The sequence below is a fragment of the Macrosteles quadrilineatus genome, unplaced genomic scaffold, assembly GCF_028750875.1.
Source record: "Macrosteles quadrilineatus isolate MER2022 unplaced genomic scaffold, UCM_ALF_1.0 Scaffold_7__1_contigs__length_78375512, whole genome shotgun sequence".
Taxonomy (NCBI): Eukaryota; Metazoa; Arthropoda; class Insecta; order Hemiptera; family Cicadellidae; genus Macrosteles; species Macrosteles quadrilineatus.
In genome coordinates this window covers 1,274,041-1,295,432 of record NW_026542600.1, presented here as the reverse complement: position 1 = coordinate 1,295,432, position 21,392 = coordinate 1,274,041, and the positions used below count along the sequence as shown (strand labels likewise).

Below are 21,392 nucleotides of genomic sequence, written 5' to 3'. Positions count from 1 at the left end.
TAAAAATATGTATTAAAAAATATATAAAAATTCCCGAATGACTGGAAGCCCGTGCTTTGGGAAAGAACTCTTAAAAGCAGGAAAAGAGGTCTTAACCCTTTTATAACTGTTTGTTAAACACTTGAGAATTTATAAAAGTATCACGTACATTATAAACATTTTAACATCATGAGCTGACAGATCTTAGAATTAGATTGAGAGATACTTTGGTATAATAAATATTTAATAGAATTTAATATATTACAAAGCAGCTTGATGTATAGCATTGAAGTCATCACACAAATTTTTTAAATTTCCTCCTTAATTCATTTTTTTAAGTAAGCAGGAACTAAGACTTGAAGTGAAAGACAAACAAACAAGTGATGCAGAATTCACCACTCCAATAACCCAGGAATGTATTTGTCTATAAGAGACTGGTAGTAGGGCTTTAGGTTTTCAATGTCTGGAACTTTCGAGCTTTTGGTGTACAGATCATATTTGCTGCAACAAACAAAAACATTCATAATTAACATTCTATTTATCATACATTATTTCAAGAAATGACAACTTAATTTTATCTTCAGCCAATTAAATCTTTGCAATATGAATGAGTGTTGTACTTAAAAGTTTTTGTTTGTGTGTACATTGATAAAGATAATATAACATACATTTTTTTTTCTGCCGTATTGTAATAATTTTGTAGAAGGTTCAATTACGAGGGTATTTTGTAGATAAAGGTCCCCAGTGAGCTCTTGTTGTAACCCAGCAAGCTAGTTCAAATCTAAAATCATTGTCACGTTCCTTTCTTCATTCACTTCTGTTCAATTTTTTCCCACCCATATGGGACAATAATTATTCTAGTCATAGTGTTAAAAAAAAATTGTGAAAGAAAATTGAGCCTCCCGCCAAACATGGATCACACTTTGCGGTTACCTTTCTGTAGGAATGGGGTTGGTGATAACTGTTGACAAATTATTCCTGCCATTATAACTGCCAGTTGACAAATTATTCCTGCCATTATAACTGCCAGTTGACAAATTATTCCAATATTTGTCTTATAATATGCTGCCATAACATTTATGTTCTTTTAAATAAATCAATTCGTTAAAATGTGTTTTAGAATGTATTATACTTAAACCCAACGAAGGCCCAACGATTCTTTCCTTTGTAGGGCAACGAATACAAGTTTCCGTTGGGCCAACGTTGGCAAATCGTTAACATTTTGCAAACCATTTCCCAACCGTGCCGACCATTTCCCAACATTGGGCCAACGATGTGTGCTACTTGGGGTTAGTCATACAAAATGTGCATTGGTGTGTTTGAAAGTGCATGAAAGGCTGTAACTTTAACAACGGAGCCAGCCACAGGTGGTCATCAGTATCCACCCTCACAACGATTGAATTAGAGGAATCTTTGCTTACAGACTGGCGTTTTTCAGACTTCCAGGGCTGACAAAAGTCCTAAATACAGAGACATCCCCTACTAGTCCGATAAATGCTCGATTATTGGGAGAGGAGGGGCCCGGTGAACAAACTTGGGGGGGGGGGCACGGGTTCTTATCATCGCCTCGGCATTCAGACAGCCTTGCACATAAGAGAGAATTCTGTATCCCCTAGACAGGAAGCAAATTGTGCCCGAAAACGTAAGAAATGGTTTATTAAAACAAATTTTTTTGACATGTTTGTAGTATTATATAGGTAGTCAATACTTACTTAAACAGCATCACATCCTCCTTCATGTCCAAGTCCTTGGAAGAACACAAGTAATCATAGTCACCACCTTGGTGCCAAGGGTAGAAGGAATGAAATCTTAAAATAAACAAATTTAGTTGAAATTAAGTTGCTGAATATTTGTTCAGGCACCTCAATTGAATCCACGGATTCAAATTTTAAATAAAACAATAATTAATTCCTCTCAAGTAATCTAAGAAGGCAAAATTGTATAAAATGGCTGGTTTTTGGGTGTTGCAGTACTAATTATTTCCTTGCACTTACTTCTTACATCTGATTTACTTCTTGTTTTAATAAACTGGATCTTTGAATACCTATTTAAGTGCAATATCATATAAGGGCCATACAACCTTTTTGTGGTTTCTGAAAGAGTTTTTTATTGGAATGGTAAATCAGGTACTTTGAACTAATTAGAAAATATATGTATTTATTTACTTATCAAGTTATAAGTTTAGCTTGTTTATTTAATTGTATTCATTTCTTTTTTTTGTTCTTAAAAACAAATAATTTATCCTACCCATTTTAATAATACAGTAGACTCCCTCTTATCCGGACTCCTTGGGACCGAGGCCAGTCCGGATAGTGGTTTTTCCGGTTAAACTGACGTCCCCAAAAACTTGTTAAAACAGACTGTTTAAATTCATACTGTATACAGTATTTGACTTAAATTTAGGAAAGCATTGTATTTAGACACGTAATCACTGGTCTCAAATCTTTCCCACAAGAACAGTCGTTTCAGTACTGCCCACTTCCTGCCAATCTAGTCTGGTTAAACCGATGTGATGATAATAATTGTCCGGTTAAAGAGATGTAATTCCCACCGAGTGTAGTCCAGTTAAACCGATGTCCAGTTAAAAGGTGTCCGGATAAGAGGGAGTCTACTGTATCAGTAAAATAGGAACTACCAAGAAGATGAACATTATATATAAAAGTGAGTATTAAGAGTGTAACTCAAAAGAAAAAAATTAGTCAATCAATGTCAAGCTATATAGTGTGAAAAGAATTTATGTTGCTTAATCTTTTTAGGACACAAAATGTTCACAGTTGGAGCTATAAAGTTTCAGAATCATTAGGTACAAGGTACAAGTAGATGTATGTCATAATGAACATATTTTTGGTTAACATTTCAATTGACCTCACTTAATATACTATGGTAAATTTTTAGTAAAAATTTGGCCCGCTAATGCAGACCAATTGGGACCGGACCCTGTTCAGATTACCAAAATAGCTCTGATTAGTCAAAAAATGCAGTAAAATTGTAATTAAAAAAATGTTCAACTGTAAATGGTTATATACATTTACCCCTGCAAATACAAAAGCATCGTGATCTCCAGCAATTGTATTCTTTTTACTACACAACAACCTTTGAATGAGAACCAAAAGAACCCAGTTAGGCTTTTGAAATTTCAAATTTCCTGGTTATCAAAATGCTTGATAACTCAAAGATTTCCAGATGTATGGATATCCTTGTAGGTATTTCAGTACACAAAGCTTGATTTAATACAGTAACCTTATTTCCCAACAGGCTCATAGTGGGTCTCTCGTGTTATTATACCTGATCATGTACAAGGCCCTCTCTGGCAGTTTGCAGTTGTTGTGTCTCAAGACCCTGTAGAGATATTCATCATGACCCCACGACATCATCACATTCTCCAAGCCACAGTTGGGTTTGTACATTCCATACTTAGTGCTGTAATCAAACATTTATTCATTAACTGGAAGCATTTAAGGGATGTAGTTCATTGCAGTCTTGTCTCTTAACAGTCAAGGTCAAGATCTGCGCTTGATTTTATTTTTATGGGTCCATTCGCCTATTGGGTCTGATGATGATTGGAGTGTCCAATCGTAATCGATCACCACTTACCAACTTTTATATGTATTTACCGTCTTGTAAGTCAAGAGTATAAGTGTAAATATATTATTACAAGTGTTATTAGACGTATATATATTTTAGTTTTTTCAGGTAATTTAATAACACGTACTATGCTGATCAAGAAGTTATTCATATTTTAATTAGTTTTGTCAATTTTATTTATTCCATACTAAGTTATCAACATTTCAATAAAAAATATATAGCTCAATACTTTCCCTTTAGAAGCAAATCTAAGTACTCGTTAAAATTAATGTTATTTAAATAGAAAATAAATCTGACAATTTTAAGGGAATATTTTAGTAGAAATACAGCCAGGTAAATGGAAATTTGCTTAGTCTGCAGGTTTGCTGCGGCAGAGGTTTTTATACATTATGTAAAGGAAATCCTTGTCTTTTTACTATCTAAATTAAAATTTTTTGTCAGATTTTTAACAAGCAGAATCATAAAATATTACAATTTTAAATATACAATTTTTGAATTCACATGATATTGTTTATTAGCAACTCTAGGATTTGCATTTGTCAAACAACAGTGGTTTTGCTCATAATCTGTTTTCCACGAGAAAAATCTAACTTGTTTCAAGTTACATACAATTAGAATTAAACATTTGATACTTACAAATACAGCAAAATTGTGACATGGAGGTTATTCTTTTATATGCATTTTTAATATTAAAAGGATATTCAAATCACAGACAAAACATCTTACTTGTACTTGGGGTTTTTGCCGTCAGGGTTGTCATGAAAGCTTGAATCTCGGTACACTATAGAGTTTGCCCAGGCACATCCGACGGGGAATGTATCACCTACTACAGCCCACTGAGGTTCATTGTAGAAAGCCATCACCTTGCAAAAACAACCTTAATTAGGATAAAGTTCTTCAAACTTATAAAACCAAAAGCTATATCTCCGAGAACACATGTGAATCTAATTTTGTTATAGTGTTGCCCAAATAGTGGGCCCAGTCCATCCACCACCCTGACACTTATAATCAAACAGTGAACAGTGGTGGCAGAGGACCAGGAATTCACCCTGTATTCTTCTCCTTTCATTGTATAGGAACTATTATCCGTAAAAGTAGCAAGCCATCAGTCATCACACATTTAGATTGTTAAGGATGTCTCAGTAGGTATCTATCATCCCAGATCTCAGTGAGAGACTTCTAGAATAATGTTGATGGTTTGGGACCACTTTCCCTCAAAAACGTTTTACATATCGCCCTTGAATAAATAGGATAGTAAAATTAAATCATAATATTGAGTCACCACCATTGCGCCATACTTTGCCAAGGTCGTGGATCAGCCCAGTGAGATGGAACCAGTCATCGTCCGGATAGTCGGCTCGGATTCGCTCGGCAGTTTGAAAGGCATGGACGATGTTGGGGATATCAGCATCGGGATCGCTCTCGTCTACCAACTCGTTCAACCTCACCAAAGCATCCATGATTGGTGACTTGAATGTATCGAACTTCAGCCAATGATCCATTCTATCTGTGTTACACAGAGTCAAGTGAGTTAAGGTTCTTTCTAACTTTGTTACAAGGCACTATCCTAAGTGTGGCACAGAGGAAGCATGGACAGAGTTGGGTTATTTGTTGGAGGAGGGGGGGGGTTCTTCATTTTCCTGTTGAGAACTTACTGGGAGTCAGGAGGGTATGGAATATGGAGGGGATTAAAAAACATAGTGTTATTTTACATAAATCTTTCATGTTGAAGCTGAATTCTCTCTCATATTTTGTCAATATATAAATATTTTGATACCTTTTTCAATGAACAAAGCAAATACTTACACATTTTAAGTACCCAAGAAAGTATGTTAGTTATAAATAAATTAAAATAATGAAACTAAGTATGTAAAAAATTTATTATCTTTAATTTGATAACTTTTTTATAAAAAAAACCCATTAAAAAAAAGACTAACAATTTTAGAGAGTATAATTCAATTTCATTAATATAACAACCCACTGAAAAAATATATATATTTGATTTATTATAATAGAAAATAGTTTCATTTAAATGAGTCGAATACGGTAAAACATATGAATCATCACAGTGAATGTTGTAAGTTTAACAATGGTTTATAAACACACGATTTACAGTATTTTTTCTTGATGAAGACATTTTGTATCAATAAAATTAAACTTGTTACATCAACCTATGACATGTATGTAACCTGTACATCTTCTATCGGTTAAATGAAGGATATTACCTCGGACAAACTCTACTGTCTGATAGGTATGCATCTGCAAGTAGGTAAGGCGAACTCTTTCTTTCAAAGGATCATCTTTGTCAATAGTATAGTCTCTGAAAGCCTTCAATTCTTTATCTGCAAACCCAATCTCTGGTCTCATGAGTTCTGATGGGTCAATGACTCTTGGGTCAGGCTGGAAACAATAATTTACTCTTATGAGTTTTTATGAATGCTGTAATACAAATTTACCTACGGCCGTTTGTTAAAGTAGCCGTTTCAGTTCAGTTCTTAGAATTGAAAAGTTTCACATAACAGCATTGTTTACTTTCATAACAGCATAGTTTTACCATAGACTAACCAACACAAGTAGACTTCTCATCCCATTGTAAATTTTGAAGCACGTTTTTCGTGTCTAGTTCATGTACGTGACACAAAGGCGCTAGTGTCGACGAAACTTTGTTTCTATTATTTTAGGGTTAATTTCTTGATTTGTGCTTTACTGTTTGGTTATATAACTAAGGGACAAGTTATTGTTTATGATTAGACCGTATTATTTGGTTAAACGAGGTTTTAAATGGCTGTAATAACGGGAAACAAATTGTAAACAAAACACGACCTCTACAGAAAACCGTACAGAACTAACAATAAAATTGGCTTCAGCTGTTCCATAAGGATGGGAAATCTACTAAGGGAGTATGTTTTATCTATGGTTTTACTCATAACAACACGGGTAACGAACCAATGAGGTTCAAGGATTGAGAGAGAAGAAGTAAAATTGTAATGATTCGAACTTTAACTAATCAGTTGTTCTGTTCATGCCAATTTAATCGTTGGATGGTGTAATTAGTGTTGGTACGATCTTCGTTGCATCACTGTCAGTGGCAATGAGAGGTTATAAACGAAAACATAACCTCTCTTGGAAGTAATGAGTAGTGATTTTTAGTAATTAAAACACTGTCGTAGGGAAAGTAGTGTACCCAACTCGCGTAATAGTGTTAACGAAATCGTTGTGTAAACTACTATTGTGTGCTTCATTTATTTTATGACACATTTTTTGTTTGAATTGATGAAATATGATCATCTTTTTCTCCCTCAGTGATGGAAAGGAAGATCACATTTTCAAATAACAGTCAAAAGTGGTTGAAACAAAAACTACAATTACTATAAATTCTTCTTCTTTTTTTGTTACGTACAACTTCAATGTTTTTACAACATTTCGATTACTTTCTAGATTAAAGTCATCAAATTTATGAAGTAAAATGTTCAGCTATGATTAAATTTGTGGATTTTTATTTGGGTCTGGCCACACATCATACAATTTGTTTAGTTTGTTCTTAGGTATTTAATTAATTTTTTACCATGAGCCTTCTTGCTACCTTCTTGCTAGGTAAGTTGTTTTTCCAAATTTTTTTTATTCTGAAAAGTTACATTCCCTGGCACATTTTTGAAAAGCTTATTGTTTGTCCAAATAATTGAATGATTTCATCAAAATCGGATGAGTTTTGTTTGTGATCTGTTTGCCAAATATTTTTACAAGTATGTTGATATGTCACTTCTAAAATAAAAAAAATTCTATTTATGTCAAAACAAATCAGTTAACTATGAAAAATATTCAACATGTTAGAGACAAAATGTTTATACAACTGTACCAGTAAGTAAAATTGCAAAATCTAAAACATTAAAACCAACAAACACATTATACTCACCACATATTCATTCAAGATCCTCATGTTAAACGAAGATTCAACCACAATACGAATTCACCTGTAACGGAACACTGTTTAAATACTACTGATATCCTCTATTAATTATGTACTATAAATCAATCTCATTATAAGATAACATTTAGGTTGCCTGGTGTTAGCTAAGGTCAAGAGTTAAGAACGATTGCAGCACTGTCACGTGTTTTCGTTGTTTTTTTGCAGAGAAGACGCAAAGTTGTCATAATCCTACAAGACATAAACAACGGTTGAGTGGTGCATTAAAGTTTATCAAAACACAAACAGTTCCTATCTAATTCAAACAATCCAAACAAATTGTTCGATTATGTTTATTTGTGATGTTTTATCGACCATGAATGAAAGACGTAAAATAAACTTTATGGGTTTTGTACTATGGATTCTGGTTTTAGAAGCCAAATTTTGTGAATGTTGGGTTGATTTATTTTAGTTACTTGGGTCCCAGTTCAAGTCAGAAAAGGTTTTCAATCAACATTATTAAATTACTCCCCTATAAAATGGACACTTATAATCAACATCTTTAAAAAATTTACTGTAGATTGACAATGTAAATTTTATCATTGAAGAAGCAAACTAAAACAAGTTCCCATCTAGCTAATTAAGAAACATAATTGTGATGAGAAAAAAAATCTATATGTATAACTATAAAATAAAAACTTTGTGAAAAGCAAATGTTAAACACTGTCTTATGAATAATTTAGTTGGCGAGGTTTGGGCCTAAAGGTAAGGCTCACAAACTAAACATATTGATTAAAATTTAACCAGACAACTTAAGTATACAATTGCTCCATTGTCAATTAGTATATTACTCAAATCAAGCAAAAGACACTCAATCCACAATTCTAGGGTTCACGTATCACACAACTTGTAAAATAAGAAATTAAAATCCTGTAAAAAATGTACAAAGAAGTCAAACATAAATGGAAAAGATTTGTTAAAGCAATTTTCACTAGGTCACACAGCATATAATTAAAATTTACAGAAACCTTAAACTGCAAAGAAAATCAATCAAAGAACCGACACGAGCTTTGACCTTACATTTATCACATAGAAGTGATAACTTAAGTTTATATCACTTTCCTCATCGTAACTAGTTGCTATTATTTCTTAAGTAAATTACGGAAAGTAAATAAAAGAAACGTCTTATAACACTTAAACATATATTTACGCTTATACTGTTACTCACAAGACGGTAAATATACAAAAAAGATGGTGTGGTGATCAATTTCGATTGGACACTCCAATCATCATCAGACCCAATAGGCGAATGAGTAAAATATAGTGTTCACTCTCACAGTATATAATTTCCTATTGGGTCTGATGATGATTGGAGTGTCCAATCGAAATCGATTACCACACCATCTTTTTTGTATATTTACCGTCTTGTGAGTAACAGTATAAGACACATAGGTTTACGAAAAAATCCCATCTTATAGTGGTGTTAAATATTTCAATAGCTTGCCTGACAATTTAAAAAATATAACTAATTTTAATTCATTTAAAAAATGTTTGAAATTATTTCTCACCAACAGACCCTTGTATAAAAAAGAAGATTTTTTCCAACTTCCTGAAATTAGATTTTTTTGATAGTAACAATATTCTCTGTAAGTAGTCTTAAGTTTAATATTGTGTTTTTATAACTGACTCCATTCTGTACAAAATGTGCAATATGAATAAAGTTATTTTGATTGATTGATTGATTGAAGACGTTTCTTTTATTTACTTCCCGTAAATTTAATAACACGTAAAATGCTGATCAAGAAGTTATTAAGTAAATTATCATTAAAGAATATTTAAATGCACTTTTATCTAAACTGTTTAAAATTTTTCAAACTTAAGATCATTAGGTATATAATATTTTTGGAATGCAATTTTGTGTATTCAGGAGTTTCTTGATTAATGAAATGTTGAGCATAGTGTGAAAACTGTTTGCCAATATATAAAAGGAAATTTTAAAAAGGTTTTCTTTTGTTTAGTTTTCTTTCACCGATGCCTTTCCTCCAATGGTGGACTAAAATTAAATTTTAGAAGTAACTTTATCTACAGCTAGGTAATCCAGCATATTTGTTTGCATTTGAATATCCATAATCTTTGTAATTAATGTTTGATTTCCTTGCTAATTAAAAAAAAAACATTTGTTAAAACAAAAAAACTGTAGCATTTATGAGAAAGTTAAGACATATGTTTGTGACAAAAAAAGTACTCCTCACTTTCGTAACTTTAACTTAAAAGTACATTATTTCATATTTACCTCAGTGTTATCAACAAAGCAAATTAATCTTTATAATTTCACTGTTTACAGTTGGTAGGTGAGGATTAAAAGCTTCTTGATCGATTATGTATATATTGCAGAAGGATTTACTGGGTTCAAGTTTAATTCACCAGATACAATCCTATAGCACTTCCAAGTGTCTAGTTTTATGATTAAACTGTTTGTTTACGGTTAAGGAAACTTTTGTTGTAAATGTTACAGTTTTGAAAATATTGTTGTGTTCAAAATTGAATTTAAAAAATTATTGATCAAACACACGTACATAATTATTTTTATTAAAAGGCTACTTACGTGAATAGAACATGAATGAATACAAAATTAATATTTTACAGAAGCAAAACAATATTAGTTCAGCTTTAAAACACTAAACTCTTTAATCGGAAATTATTCCAAATAAACATAAACAAATAAATAAATCATTAACTCATTAGCTTTATTGTCATATAACGTTTTGAATCATAGCATAGCTAAAATTATAATTATATTGTCAAGATTATAACTAAACTAAAATTTACAACAATAATCCTTATGCATTTAATATTTTTAAACAAACTGGAAAAAACTGTCAAACAAAACTCAAACTTAAGTCGTATTAAAATGTATTGGAATTTCAATAGCATTTTTACAAGGGGATATGGCACTGAAAATGCTAATTTCCTTAACATTATCACTAGGTCTTTCAAACTTATACCATGTGGTTTAAAGGCATAATAATAGGTATAAACATAGTTAAATGTGATTTTTTTAGTTAAGTTACACCCTTAATATTTTTTTTGTTTTTTTTTTAGGTAATTAACTAAATTTGATATAACTTCAGTTCTAATTATTGGATTTTAATCATTAAACCATCAGTTTGCAGGGAATAATGCCCTCTAAATATTTAGGTAGAATTATAACAGTATGTTTAATTATTAATTTTTTATGGGTCATTTTGTAATTTTAAAAAAATAAATTGGTTTTCTGTGGAAATAAAAAAATCTTTTTTAACTTTAGAATAGACATACATTTACAATTCTACCTAATTATTTAGATAATGACATTCTAAACACTTGGTAAAAATTTGAATCATGTAGCATAAACCGTGTTGAAGATATATCAAATTTAGTAGTTAAAAACGCTAAAAAACTGATTAGCGGGAATCGCACGCTAAAGTTACACTTGGCAGAGTAACCATGGTGATACTTATTGTTGAGTTATGGATCAATTTTTTGTTTATGTAAGCATTTTATTATTATTTATTATATTATTATGAAATTATTACTTAATTATTATATAATTAATATTAAGAATAATGATTATTATTATTATTAACTAAAATAAGTCAATGACCGGATTTTTTAAAAATATCTTCCGTATTTTTCTTAATATAGTCTAAGCACAAAAAAATATTTTATTTTTATTTTTGACCAATTTTTCTTATTTTTAGCATTATAAATAAAAAATAATAGACAAATTTAAAATATCACTTTTTTGAAAAAAAAAATTCATTATTTCAGTGCCATATCCCCTTAAGTTGTGTTTAAAAATAGAAAATCATACACAAACGTATCAAAGTTGTATTATTAATTGTTAGAGACACAGGAAATATCTTATGAATTATTATGTTTAGTGAGTTTCATTCTTATAGTAACTCATTAGTATCATGATTACTAAAACACTAAACTTTCTATAGAATTAAATGTTATGTTTCTAAGTAAAGCAAAAATACATGATAATTATATAGCTGGAACTTTTGAAATCAATTATATTTCGACACATTGTAAAGAGAGCCATTTTAAATACTTTCATGCCATAACAGTTAAAGGAGAACTTATAAAAAGGTTCATTGTGAAACTTAGTTGTTGAGGTAATTATGTGGGGATGACTCTGTACTTATTGACATAATACACCCACCAACAAACTACAAAGACCCAAGTGGAAGTTTGTTGGCTCCCTAGCAACCAAACTGAAGCTCCCTAGCAACCAAACTGAGCTTTCCGCGCACCACTGAATGACTTCCCTTATTCTTACGATAGGTTCGGTTGTTTTATTCACAAGTTAATTTCAAATTAATCCATTGAGTGTTCTAGAGTATACATTGACTCATTAGGATCACAGATTTTAATTCTACAGTATAACTGATTCATCGCTTATATAACCTAAGCTTTAAAATGTCTCGAAAACCACCACCGCAAGATGATTTGGAAATGAACCAGATGGCTCAAGCCGAATTGGTGAGATTACAAAGACAATATAGAATTATGGAAGGTGATCGACAGTCCTACACAGATGAAATGAAGTTTTATCTGGAAAAGCAAAGGTAGGCTGTGGAAAGATTGTTGATCAAATACGGAACAACACTTTTTAGTAATAAATATTAAGTGAGCCTATTGGGCAAGGTATACTTTTTCTCTCATATTTTTTAGTAAATGTTGCATTGACAGTTCAAGAATAATCTCGAAAGTTAAACACAAACTTAGCTTAACTCATATGAAAAATACCATTAAAGTTATATAGATAACTTAATGGTATTTTTCATATGAGTTAAGCTAGCTATTTCCTATGTTCCATATGTTTGTTTATACTGGTGATTACGATTGTAGCATCAAAGTACTTATACAGGACATCGTTAATACGAATTAAGAAAACTAAACCCTAAAATGAACCTAGGTCTATAAATACAACCAAAACTGAAAAGATGAGACTGAAAAAAATGCTCGACTTGTTTTGTAACCTTCCAAAGCATTATTTTCCTCAGTATAAGTATGACAACAATCAGTACAGCTTGTATATAATAGATCATAGATTCAACATTAAAACGGAGTTCACTTGTATATACAGGTTTTAATAGAGCAAAGAAAGTAAACGAGAAAGATCTACAACGTTATATTCTTTATAATGCCCAGCAAATTTTGGTTATTTGTTAGATTTTGTAAAATGTGAAACAAATATGACATTACTTGGTCAATGACACTAAAATCTGGGATATGTACATATCAGGCGGATGTTGCTAAACTGACAAGTGGTTACATGATTGTTTGTCAGTCAACAAAACAGAGCTAGTAACTTCGTTAGTTAGCGAAACCATTTGATTCAGCTACATGACAAATACTAACACCAACAAAATCCTTCCTAACTGTTTACATGTCAGTTTAATCCCTTAAATGGAAACAGTTACAAAACGTTTATAATCTAAAAGCTCAGTACTGTTATTTAATTTATTGAACCATTCCTATTTGTGCAGTTTTTAATCCTACAAATCGCCCTTAAGTAGTAGGTAGCCTACAATAAAAAATGAAAACCAAACTGCTAATTTTCTTACCTTACACTCTAGTTCTGGACTAGTTAACTTTAGTGATAACATTTTATGAGGCGTCTACAAGGTCATCTGATAAACATTGAGTCATTATTGTTACCTTTCTTCCTCTAAGTAGACAACTTTTGGTTTCATAAAATTGAAAAACCAATATAATTATAAGGAAACTTTTGACTATTTTACATCAAAAACATTTCTATCCCATCAATATTCAAAAGAGGATAAATATTTTTGTGAATTAATTTCTAGTCATTGGTTAAGTAGGTATTTAGGTGTTATCACTACTTAAAATATATTTGAAGGGAATATCCTATATCTCTTCCAAAAGATCCTCCATGATAGGCAAATTCTCAAATGAATGTTTTTAATAAAATGTTCAAGTATAAAGAAACGAGAAGCAAAACTCTTTTGGTACTCTGTGTTAAGGGTAATAGAACCTCTAACCACTAACTATATTTACTTTTTTCATAGATTTTTCTCTGCAGTAGTTGGATGTTAGATGCAAATCAACTGCTCCGCCAAAACTAAACTAATGCCACTGGAAAGAAGGTGTTTTACGGTAGAGATCTACTTCCATGTCATGTTAACGAGATTATTTTCCAACTAAAGTAGAACCATGAGAGTGATTATTACAACTCCTCTCATTCCTAGGCATTGAGTTCTTGTGATAAGGCAAGAAGCAAACTAAGATTGTATTTAGCCCATAGCTCCCTATCTATAGGTATCTCTCCCAGGAGTTTACAAGGAGTTCAATATAAGCCTCACTAACAGTTAACAGTTTTTTCCAGCTTAAGCTATAGTTCCACAGACTTCGGAATTTCCAACATGCGTTGCAAAATTTTCCGTTACAAAAATTACGCCGCCTAAAATCCAGAGGGGTGGTTCCTGATCTGAGACTGCGGAAATAATGTTGCGGAAATTTAGTTGTGTTCAAACTAGTGACGGGAGTATTGATAGGAAGAGGAAAGCCCTCGTGGCTTTGATGATTTATGATGATATTGATGATGATGTTGCTGATCTTTCCTCTTTATTGGTGTCAACTCATAGTGATCGAAGTGATATATTAAAAATCGGGACAGTGAAAGAGTTTACAACATACTCATTCGTAAACATTTGGTAGACAATGAAACAATGTTTAAGCAGTACTTCCGTGTGTCAAAAGACTAATTTTTTTTTGTGGTGTCATAAATGATTACTTACCCACCAACCATACTAATCAAGACAAACAACCTTTGAATGCCGAGATTAAACTAACGGTAACATTAAGGTATGTACTGAAATTGAGTAAACGTTCATAAACACCTCTTTACTGCACAAGACATAATGTAATTGCAATAACCACTAGGTCACAATAATTGATATTTCCTCTCCGCTGGCAGATTCTGCATTGCCACTGCTCTCAGACCAGTATGATTTATCCGCCATGCGGAACCGTAAATTCCGGACGTGCAAACGCACGTCAGTGGAACCGGTCACAAGAAACTCCATTGAACCAGTGACGTATTTCCGCAGCGGAAAATTTTGCACCGCACGCTGGAAATTCCGCAGTCTGTGGAACCATAGCTTTGTTAGCCTACTGGGGAAACCGACTTTTCCTAAAAAGAAAGCCCGATTCCTTCTTGAGATTCCATCCAAAGTTTGAATAACTTCTTAATATCTGTCAACTGCAATATAAGATGGAAATGTTTCCTTGGGAGCAATTGAGTTTATTATACCACTTCCTTACCGGGGTAGGTAGATGAAGTGGCATCAGTAGTTAGCAAGTAAAACTCGACTTCAATGGCTTATGGTCTTAGATTTGGCTCTTAGAAAAAAAACATTGTTTTACATTGTTTTATTTTGTTGTTTAGTTTTCACTTAATTGCTGAGTTCAGTGTATCAACTATGAAGGTATTATCATTTTTATTTCACACCACAAATAAGTATATCTTCATTGACTTTTGGCTGATCACTGCAACACCCCTATGTAAGAAAGGTTGCACAGTTGTCAATTGTATTTAGAAATTATTCAATACCTTATAAGGTAAATGCACTCCTTGATTTTTTTATTTAATTTCAGGAAAGTGATTTATGCTTTAGAGAAGGAAAAGGACGAACTGATTACCAATTTAAACATTTCAAAATCCCTCCACAATGAATGGGAAAGTAACATTCAATCGCAAAGACTTCTTATGCTTTTATCAAAACAGGTAGGTAAATCATTATTGAAATAACCCATTTTTTTTTCTTTTTGTGAAGCCCAATAAGCTTTCAATAAATTAAAATGTAGACAAATGATAAATGTGTTCGTAATAAAGTACAATTTTGCACTATAATTTGGATCAGTAAATCTTTAAGAAATGTGTAGTGTTTAACCAAACATGCATCATTTGTCTCACTAATCCATGGCACAACACAGTTTGATAGTTGTTGATTTATTGTATGATTTAAAATTGGATACCATAATATACTGATAGTATAACATTTTTAATCCTCAGGATGAGCTCGAAGACCAAATAAAAACAGAAAAATCACAGCTTACGGAATTGGAATCACAAATAAGAAAGGTAGAAAGAGAAGTTTTAAACTTGAAGAAGAAAGACATCCCAGAACTTCAGCTTTGTGAAAAGGCCATTGAATGTGCAAGGAACATGGATCTATTGGAAAACAGACTTTATGTGGTCAGTATGCTCCGTAGATGATGCTCTACTGTTGTTGAAATTGATTCAAGCTAATATTTTACTTAATTAATAGCTGTTTAGTTTGACCTCTTACTAGAAACTAATATTTTCTGTCTAAATACCATAATATGAAACTTCAATGTCAGATACAAATTGAAATAGACATTGCTAGAATGCTTAAAACTAACTATCTAACACCAAAGGATAGGTCTCTCAGGTAGTAGTAATGCTTGTGCAAGGGTAGCTCCCGCCACAGCCCAGTGAGCTAGTTCAATCCTGAGACCAATATCATGTTCCGATCCGACTATTCTAACCGGTTTTCACCCCAATGGGATGATAGTCCAGTCATATAGTATCAAAAAACTGTTGAAAGAAATTGACGCACCCAATGGCACCAAGTCAATCAATTGGGCATAAGGGGGAGGGAGTTCTGAGGTAGTCTTAAAGATTTTCAAGATGTTTTCCATGATGTAGGCCGACAGATGTTCATTACTCTCATTTATAGCTTTGACCAAAGTTAGTAGAATTTCGCCTGTGATCAAACTATTTTGAGCTAATGGGGGTATCTCTAATGTTACGTCTAATATTATGTCTAATGTATGTCTAATGTATATGTTATGTCTAATGTGTTACGGACAATGGTCAGCCCTGGAAGGATGAAGCACACTGATATGCAGACTCGATATTTTTCTTCGTGATAAACGCCCACTGCCCTGCTGCCATCTTCATGCAAATATGTACAAGCTTCTACTCACTTGCCAAGTCACTAATACACATTCTCCACGTCAAGCCACTTTTATGCTTACAACTGTTAACTGTCAACAGAAATCACCAAAGATTGCCCTGTTACTTATACCTGTTACAGAAACAGATTCATACTTGGGGGTTGGAGGAGCGTCAATTTTCTTTCAAAACGTTTTTAAATGCTATGACGAGACCAATCGTCCAATAGGGAACCAGCCAGAATTGTAGTGGATACAGTAAGAATCGCAAGAAGGTCTCATATTTGAAGTATCCCCCTTGGTTTCAAAGTGGGGTCAATGAAGACCTTAATTCACAGGCAACCCCTATAAAATAGTTCTAAGAGAAGATTATATTGTTATGCTACTCATGATATCCAGTTAATCAATCTTTTGAACTATCGTTAATCTTTTAACATTCGTAAACATAGTTCCCTTTCTCTGTTAAAGCCAGTTTGATTTAAATGTGTTTGCTTAGTTCTTACCTGGATTCTTACCACTTATAATAACAAAATAACATTAACATTAAAATTTAAAGTTTTCTTTCATTGTAAATAGATAAATGTCTATAACTAAGTCTTGTTTCAGGCTACTGTAAATTTAAACAAAATGCTTACAGGCAATGGGAGTTTACGGCAAGAAATTAATCATTTACTAAAAGAAAGAGCGCACTTCAACAACCTTTATCAAATGTTAATCGGTCAATTCACTACAGGGAAAAAAATCATGTTGGATCTCATAGAACAAGCTACATTAGCTTATGATCAAAGGTAAGATGCATTCGAGATTTTGTAGAGGCTTTGTGACTAATAGATTTACAAACATAATGATCTTTAGTTATATTCATCTACAATGTTTTATATAGGAAATCATAAATGGAACACTTTTCATACATACATAGTGCTCATTCTTCCTGAGGAACATTTTTTGAAGTTATAAAGGGTTTATAAGTCCTATCCAACAAATTGGGCCTTATGATGATTGGTCAAATTGTATAGTCATTGTAACATCTTTTATATATTTTTTTTGTGGTAAACACCTTCAGTACCTACCTATATTTTTCTTCAACTGAAAAAGTAAAAATATTACCATAAAACAAATAACAATTGGAAGTCCTGATACACAGTCCAAATGGGAACTATTATTAAAAAAAAACTTGATGCAGTTTTCTTCAAATCTAATTTCAGAGAAGAGGCCCAAGCCAAACTGCAAGCTTTGAAAGAAAGAGATAGGGCCGATTTGCTACTGCACAGTCAAGAAATGCGAGAATTACAAAGGAGATTTGACTTGGACTCAAAACTTCAAGATTTTCTTGGGATAAAAGGTCAAAAGAGGATAATGGCTGATTTAGAGGCTAAGGAGGCAGTCAAGAAACAACAACAAAAAGAAGCGACAGAACAGCTTATCACAACGTACAACTCAATACTGGAACAAATCAAGGAGTTTTCTGGTGAAAGTGATGTAGACCGACTGGCAGCGAGGTTTTTAAAACAAGAGGAAGAAAATTTTACACTCTTCAACTATGTCAATGAACTCAACAATGAGGTATTATTTCAAAATTGTTTTTATTCTGTGCTTCCCCTGATAAAATTAAATTTTAATCTTCAATATTTATGTTAACTTTAATATTTATGATCATTACTGGTGGACCTATTTTTTGTGGAATATTTTGTGCTTGTAACAGTTTTATATAAGAGCTACACGATGAATGTGACTTTTATAAAAAACCTGGCAACTTTCATTGTGTAATTATTTTAATTTATCATGCAAAAAAAATTTGATTGGTTGAAAAAGTCGACACCACACAATCAATGAATGAATCATTGAGATAGTTTAGCTTGGTTTAAAAACACAGTCCTTGGAGGAATGGAATACGCCATAACACAAGATTACACATTTAAATCTAAACTATCAGCTCAAGTAAATAATTTTGTTTCAGCTTGAAGTTTTGCAAGAGCAGACAAATGAATTGATGTTGTCAATAGACGAACAAAGGAACATCAACAAAGAAAGAGCAGCCCAGCAACAGGAGACAATCACATCCTTAACTGAGATCCTGGATGCCAGGACCAAGGACACTCATGAGGCTCTACAGGGACAGAACTTGAGCATATCCATCCTGGACGGACTACTCAAGGGAGTTGAAACTCTCTTCTCTGAGAGCAGATGTGACAAAGCTCCAATCCTTCACCTACTAGGTATTTTACCTTACTGAGCCAATGACAACAAGTAAAAGAATAGATTATGTCGATTAGGATCGTGTGTAAGGAGGGTAGTGAGACAATTAACAGATATCTAACAGCAATTATTGAGATCTGTAAAAAAAATAGAGCAATGGGGATGATGGAATGGTTCGATGGATTAAGTTTAAGAGAAATGGAATTTACTGTTTTAAGAATATTAGTGTCTGTTTTATAGTTTTTAAGAGAACCATTTTTGAGCCTCCCCAAAACACTCCTAGCAGGAGGCCAAAATCGCTATTATGTTTATAAATCTGTTTTTATAATTTTTAAAAGGTATACTAAACTTGCATAGCTTGACATCTACCTGCAATAATAGAGTATAACCTAAATAGTTTGAAACTCTGTGGACTAAAGGGGTGTCAAACTATAGTGAGTATATGGACCATTTTAACAATTAGGGAGATTTAAAACACAAATTTATTTTGAAATGGATGTATAGGACGCAATAGGAAGTGGGATGGTTGAGTTATTTATGGAAAAGGCAGTGATGCACGTTAGTGAAAAAAAGGTCTGGTCACTGACCGACTAACCCATCAAGGACACTATATTGGTCGCTGCTAATGTCTATTCACATTAGCTAGGCCTGTTTCAAAGTATACAGACTGTTGAACTAAGGTGTATTAAAGTTCTACTGTACTAATTAACCATCCCAGGGTTGTTTGGATTCTGTCAATAATTTAGTTGAACCATTTAAACTAATTGTACATAGGAGAAGAAGCTTCAGTGTCAACATTCAACGTGATGTTGTTCCTTGGCATCATCAACCAGCAAATAGAAGACTTGATGATTGTCCCTGAGCCAGTCACTCCAGTCCAACAATCTGCTCGTAGTAAAGCTACACCTCCCAGCAAGACTCATTCTACACTCTCCAGTCCACTGTAAGTAAAGCCACACCTCCCAGCAAGACTCATTATACACTCTCCAGTCCACTGTAAGTAAAGCCAAACCCTCCAGCATGACTCATTCTACACTCTCCAGTTCACTGTAAGCAAAGCCACACCTCCCAGCAAGACTCATTCTACACTCTCCAGTCCACTGTAAGTAAAGCCACACCCTCCAGCAAGACTCATTATACACTCTCCAGTCCACTGTAAGTAAAGCCACACCCTCCAGCAAGACTCATTATACACTCTCCAGTCCACTGTAAGTAAAGCCACACCCTCCAGCATGACTCATTCTACACTCTCCAGTCCACTGTAAGTAAAGCCACACCCTACAGCAAGACTCATTCTACACTCTCCAGTCTACTGTAAGCAAAGCCACCCCTCCCAGCAAGACTCATTCTACACTCTCCAGTCCACTGTAAGTAAAGCCACACCCTCCAGTAAGACTCATTCTACACTCTCCAGTCCACTGTAAGTAAAGCCACACCCTCCAGTAAGACTCATTATACACTCTCCAGTCCACTGTAAGTAAAGCCACACCCTCCAGCATGACTGATCATTCTACACTCTCCAGTCCACTGTAAGTAAAGCCACACCCTCCAGTAAGACTCATTCTACACTCTCCAGTCTACTGTAAGCAAAGCCACCCCTCCCAGCAAGACTCATTCTACACTCTCCAGTCCACTGTAAGTAAAGCCACATCCTCCAGTAAGACTCATTCTACACTCTCCAGTCCACTGTAAGTAAAGCCACACCCTCCAGTAAGACTCATTCTACACTCTCCAGTCCACTGTAAGTAAAGCCACACCCTCCAGCATGACTGATCATTCTACACTCTCCAGTCCACTGTAAGTAAAGCCATACCCTCCAACAAGACTCATTCTACACTCTCCAGTCCACTGTAAGTAAAGCCACACCTCCCAGCAAGACTCATTATACACTCTCCAGTCCACTGTAAGTAAAGCCAAACCCTCCAGCATGACTCATTCTACACTCTCCAGTTCACTGTAAGCAAAGCCACACCTCCCAGCAAGACTCATTCTACACTCTCCAGTCCACTGTAAGTAAAGCCACACCCTCCAGCAAGACTCATTATACACTCTCCAGTCCACTGTAAGTAAAGCCACACCCTCCAGGAAGACTCATTATACACTCTCCAGTCCACTGTAAGTAAAGCCACACCCTCCAGCAAGACTCATTATACACTCTCCAGTCCACTGTAAGTAAAGCCACACCCTCCAGCATGACTCATTCTACACTCTCCAGTCCACTGTAAGTAAAGCCACACCCTACAGCAAGACTCATTCTACACTCTCCAGTCTACTGTAAGCAAAGCCACCCCTCCCAGCAAGACTCATTCTACACTCTCCAGTCCACTGTAAGTAAAGCCACACCCTCCAGTAAGACTCATTATACACTCTCCAGTCCACTGTAAGTAAAGCCACACCCTCCAGCAAGACTCATTCTACACTCTCCAGTCCACTGTAAGTAAAGCCACACCCTCCAGTAAGACTCATTCTACACTCTCCAGTCCACTGTAAGTAAAGCCACACCCTCCAGCATGACTGATCATTCTACACTCTCCAGTCCACTGTAAGTAAAGCCACACCCTCCAGTAAGACTCATTTTACACTCTCCAGTCCACTGTAAGTAAAGCCACACCCTCCAGTAAGACTCATTCTACACTCTCCAGTCCACTGTAAGTAAAGCCACACCCTCCAGTAAGACTCATTCTACACTCTCCAGTCCACTGTAAGTAAAGCCACACCCTCCAGCATGACTGATCAT

General features: G+C 33.9%; 2 protein-coding genes across 3 annotated transcripts; one reads left to right on the top strand and one right to left on the bottom strand.

Annotated features, from left to right (window-relative positions):
- Positions 1-205: 205 nt before the first annotated feature.
- Positions 206-13,102, bottom strand: LOC128997862 (inositol oxygenase-like). Of its 2 annotated transcripts, none has more exons than XM_054423633.1 (8): positions 13,084-13,102; positions 7,478-7,535; positions 5,790-5,964; positions 4,863-5,071; positions 4,291-4,427; positions 3,265-3,399; positions 1,692-1,787; positions 206-480 (listed from the first exon to the last, which is right to left on the bottom strand). In XM_054423633.1, exons 2-8 carry the CDS (start codon positions 7,499-7,501, stop codon positions 372-374), a joined length of 885 nt encoding a protein of 294 aa, XP_054279608.1. In that variant the 5' UTR covers positions 7,502-7,535; positions 13,084-13,102; the 3' UTR covers positions 206-371. The 2 variants fall into 2 exon arrangements, with proteins under 2 accessions (XP_054279608.1, XP_054279607.1); XM_054423632.1 differs by lacking the exon at positions 13,084-13,102 and adding an exon at positions 8,320-8,445.
- LOC128998096 (coiled-coil domain-containing protein 63-like) lies at positions 11,933-19,602 on the top strand. Its single transcript, XM_054424091.1, has 7 exons — positions 11,933-12,081; positions 15,137-15,266; positions 15,555-15,737; positions 17,066-17,247; positions 17,665-18,022; positions 18,417-18,675; positions 19,430-19,602. Exons 1-7 carry the CDS (start codon positions 11,933-11,935, stop codon positions 19,600-19,602), a joined length of 1,434 nt encoding a protein of 477 aa, XP_054280066.1.
- Positions 19,603-21,392: the final 1,790 nt, after the last annotated feature.

Excerpts from the sequence above, each read along its gene's own strand:
- LOC128998096 (XM_054424091.1), top strand. The coding sequence starts at position 11,933 with ATGTCTCGAAAACCACCACCGCAAGATGATTTGGAAATGAACCAGATG. Across the intron at positions 17,248-17,664 it reads ACATTAGCTTATGATCAAAG|AGAAGAGGCCCAAGCCAAAC; the intron begins GTAAGATGCATT and ends ATCTAATTTCAG. Across the intron at positions 18,023-18,416 it reads TCAATGAACTCAACAATGAG|CTTGAAGTTTTGCAAGAGCA; the intron begins GTATTATTTCAA and ends ATTTTGTTTCAG.
- LOC128997862 (XM_054423633.1), bottom strand. The coding sequence starts at position 7,501 with ATGAGGATCTTGAATGAATATGTG. Across the intron at positions 3,400-4,290 it reads GGCAAAAACCCCAAGTACAA|CACTAAGTATGGAATGTACA; the intron begins GTAAGATGTTTT and ends GTTTGATTACAG. Across the intron at positions 1,788-3,264 it reads AGGGCCTTGTACATGATCAG|ATTTCATTCCTTCTACCCTT; the intron begins GTATAATAACAC and ends GTTTATTTTAAG.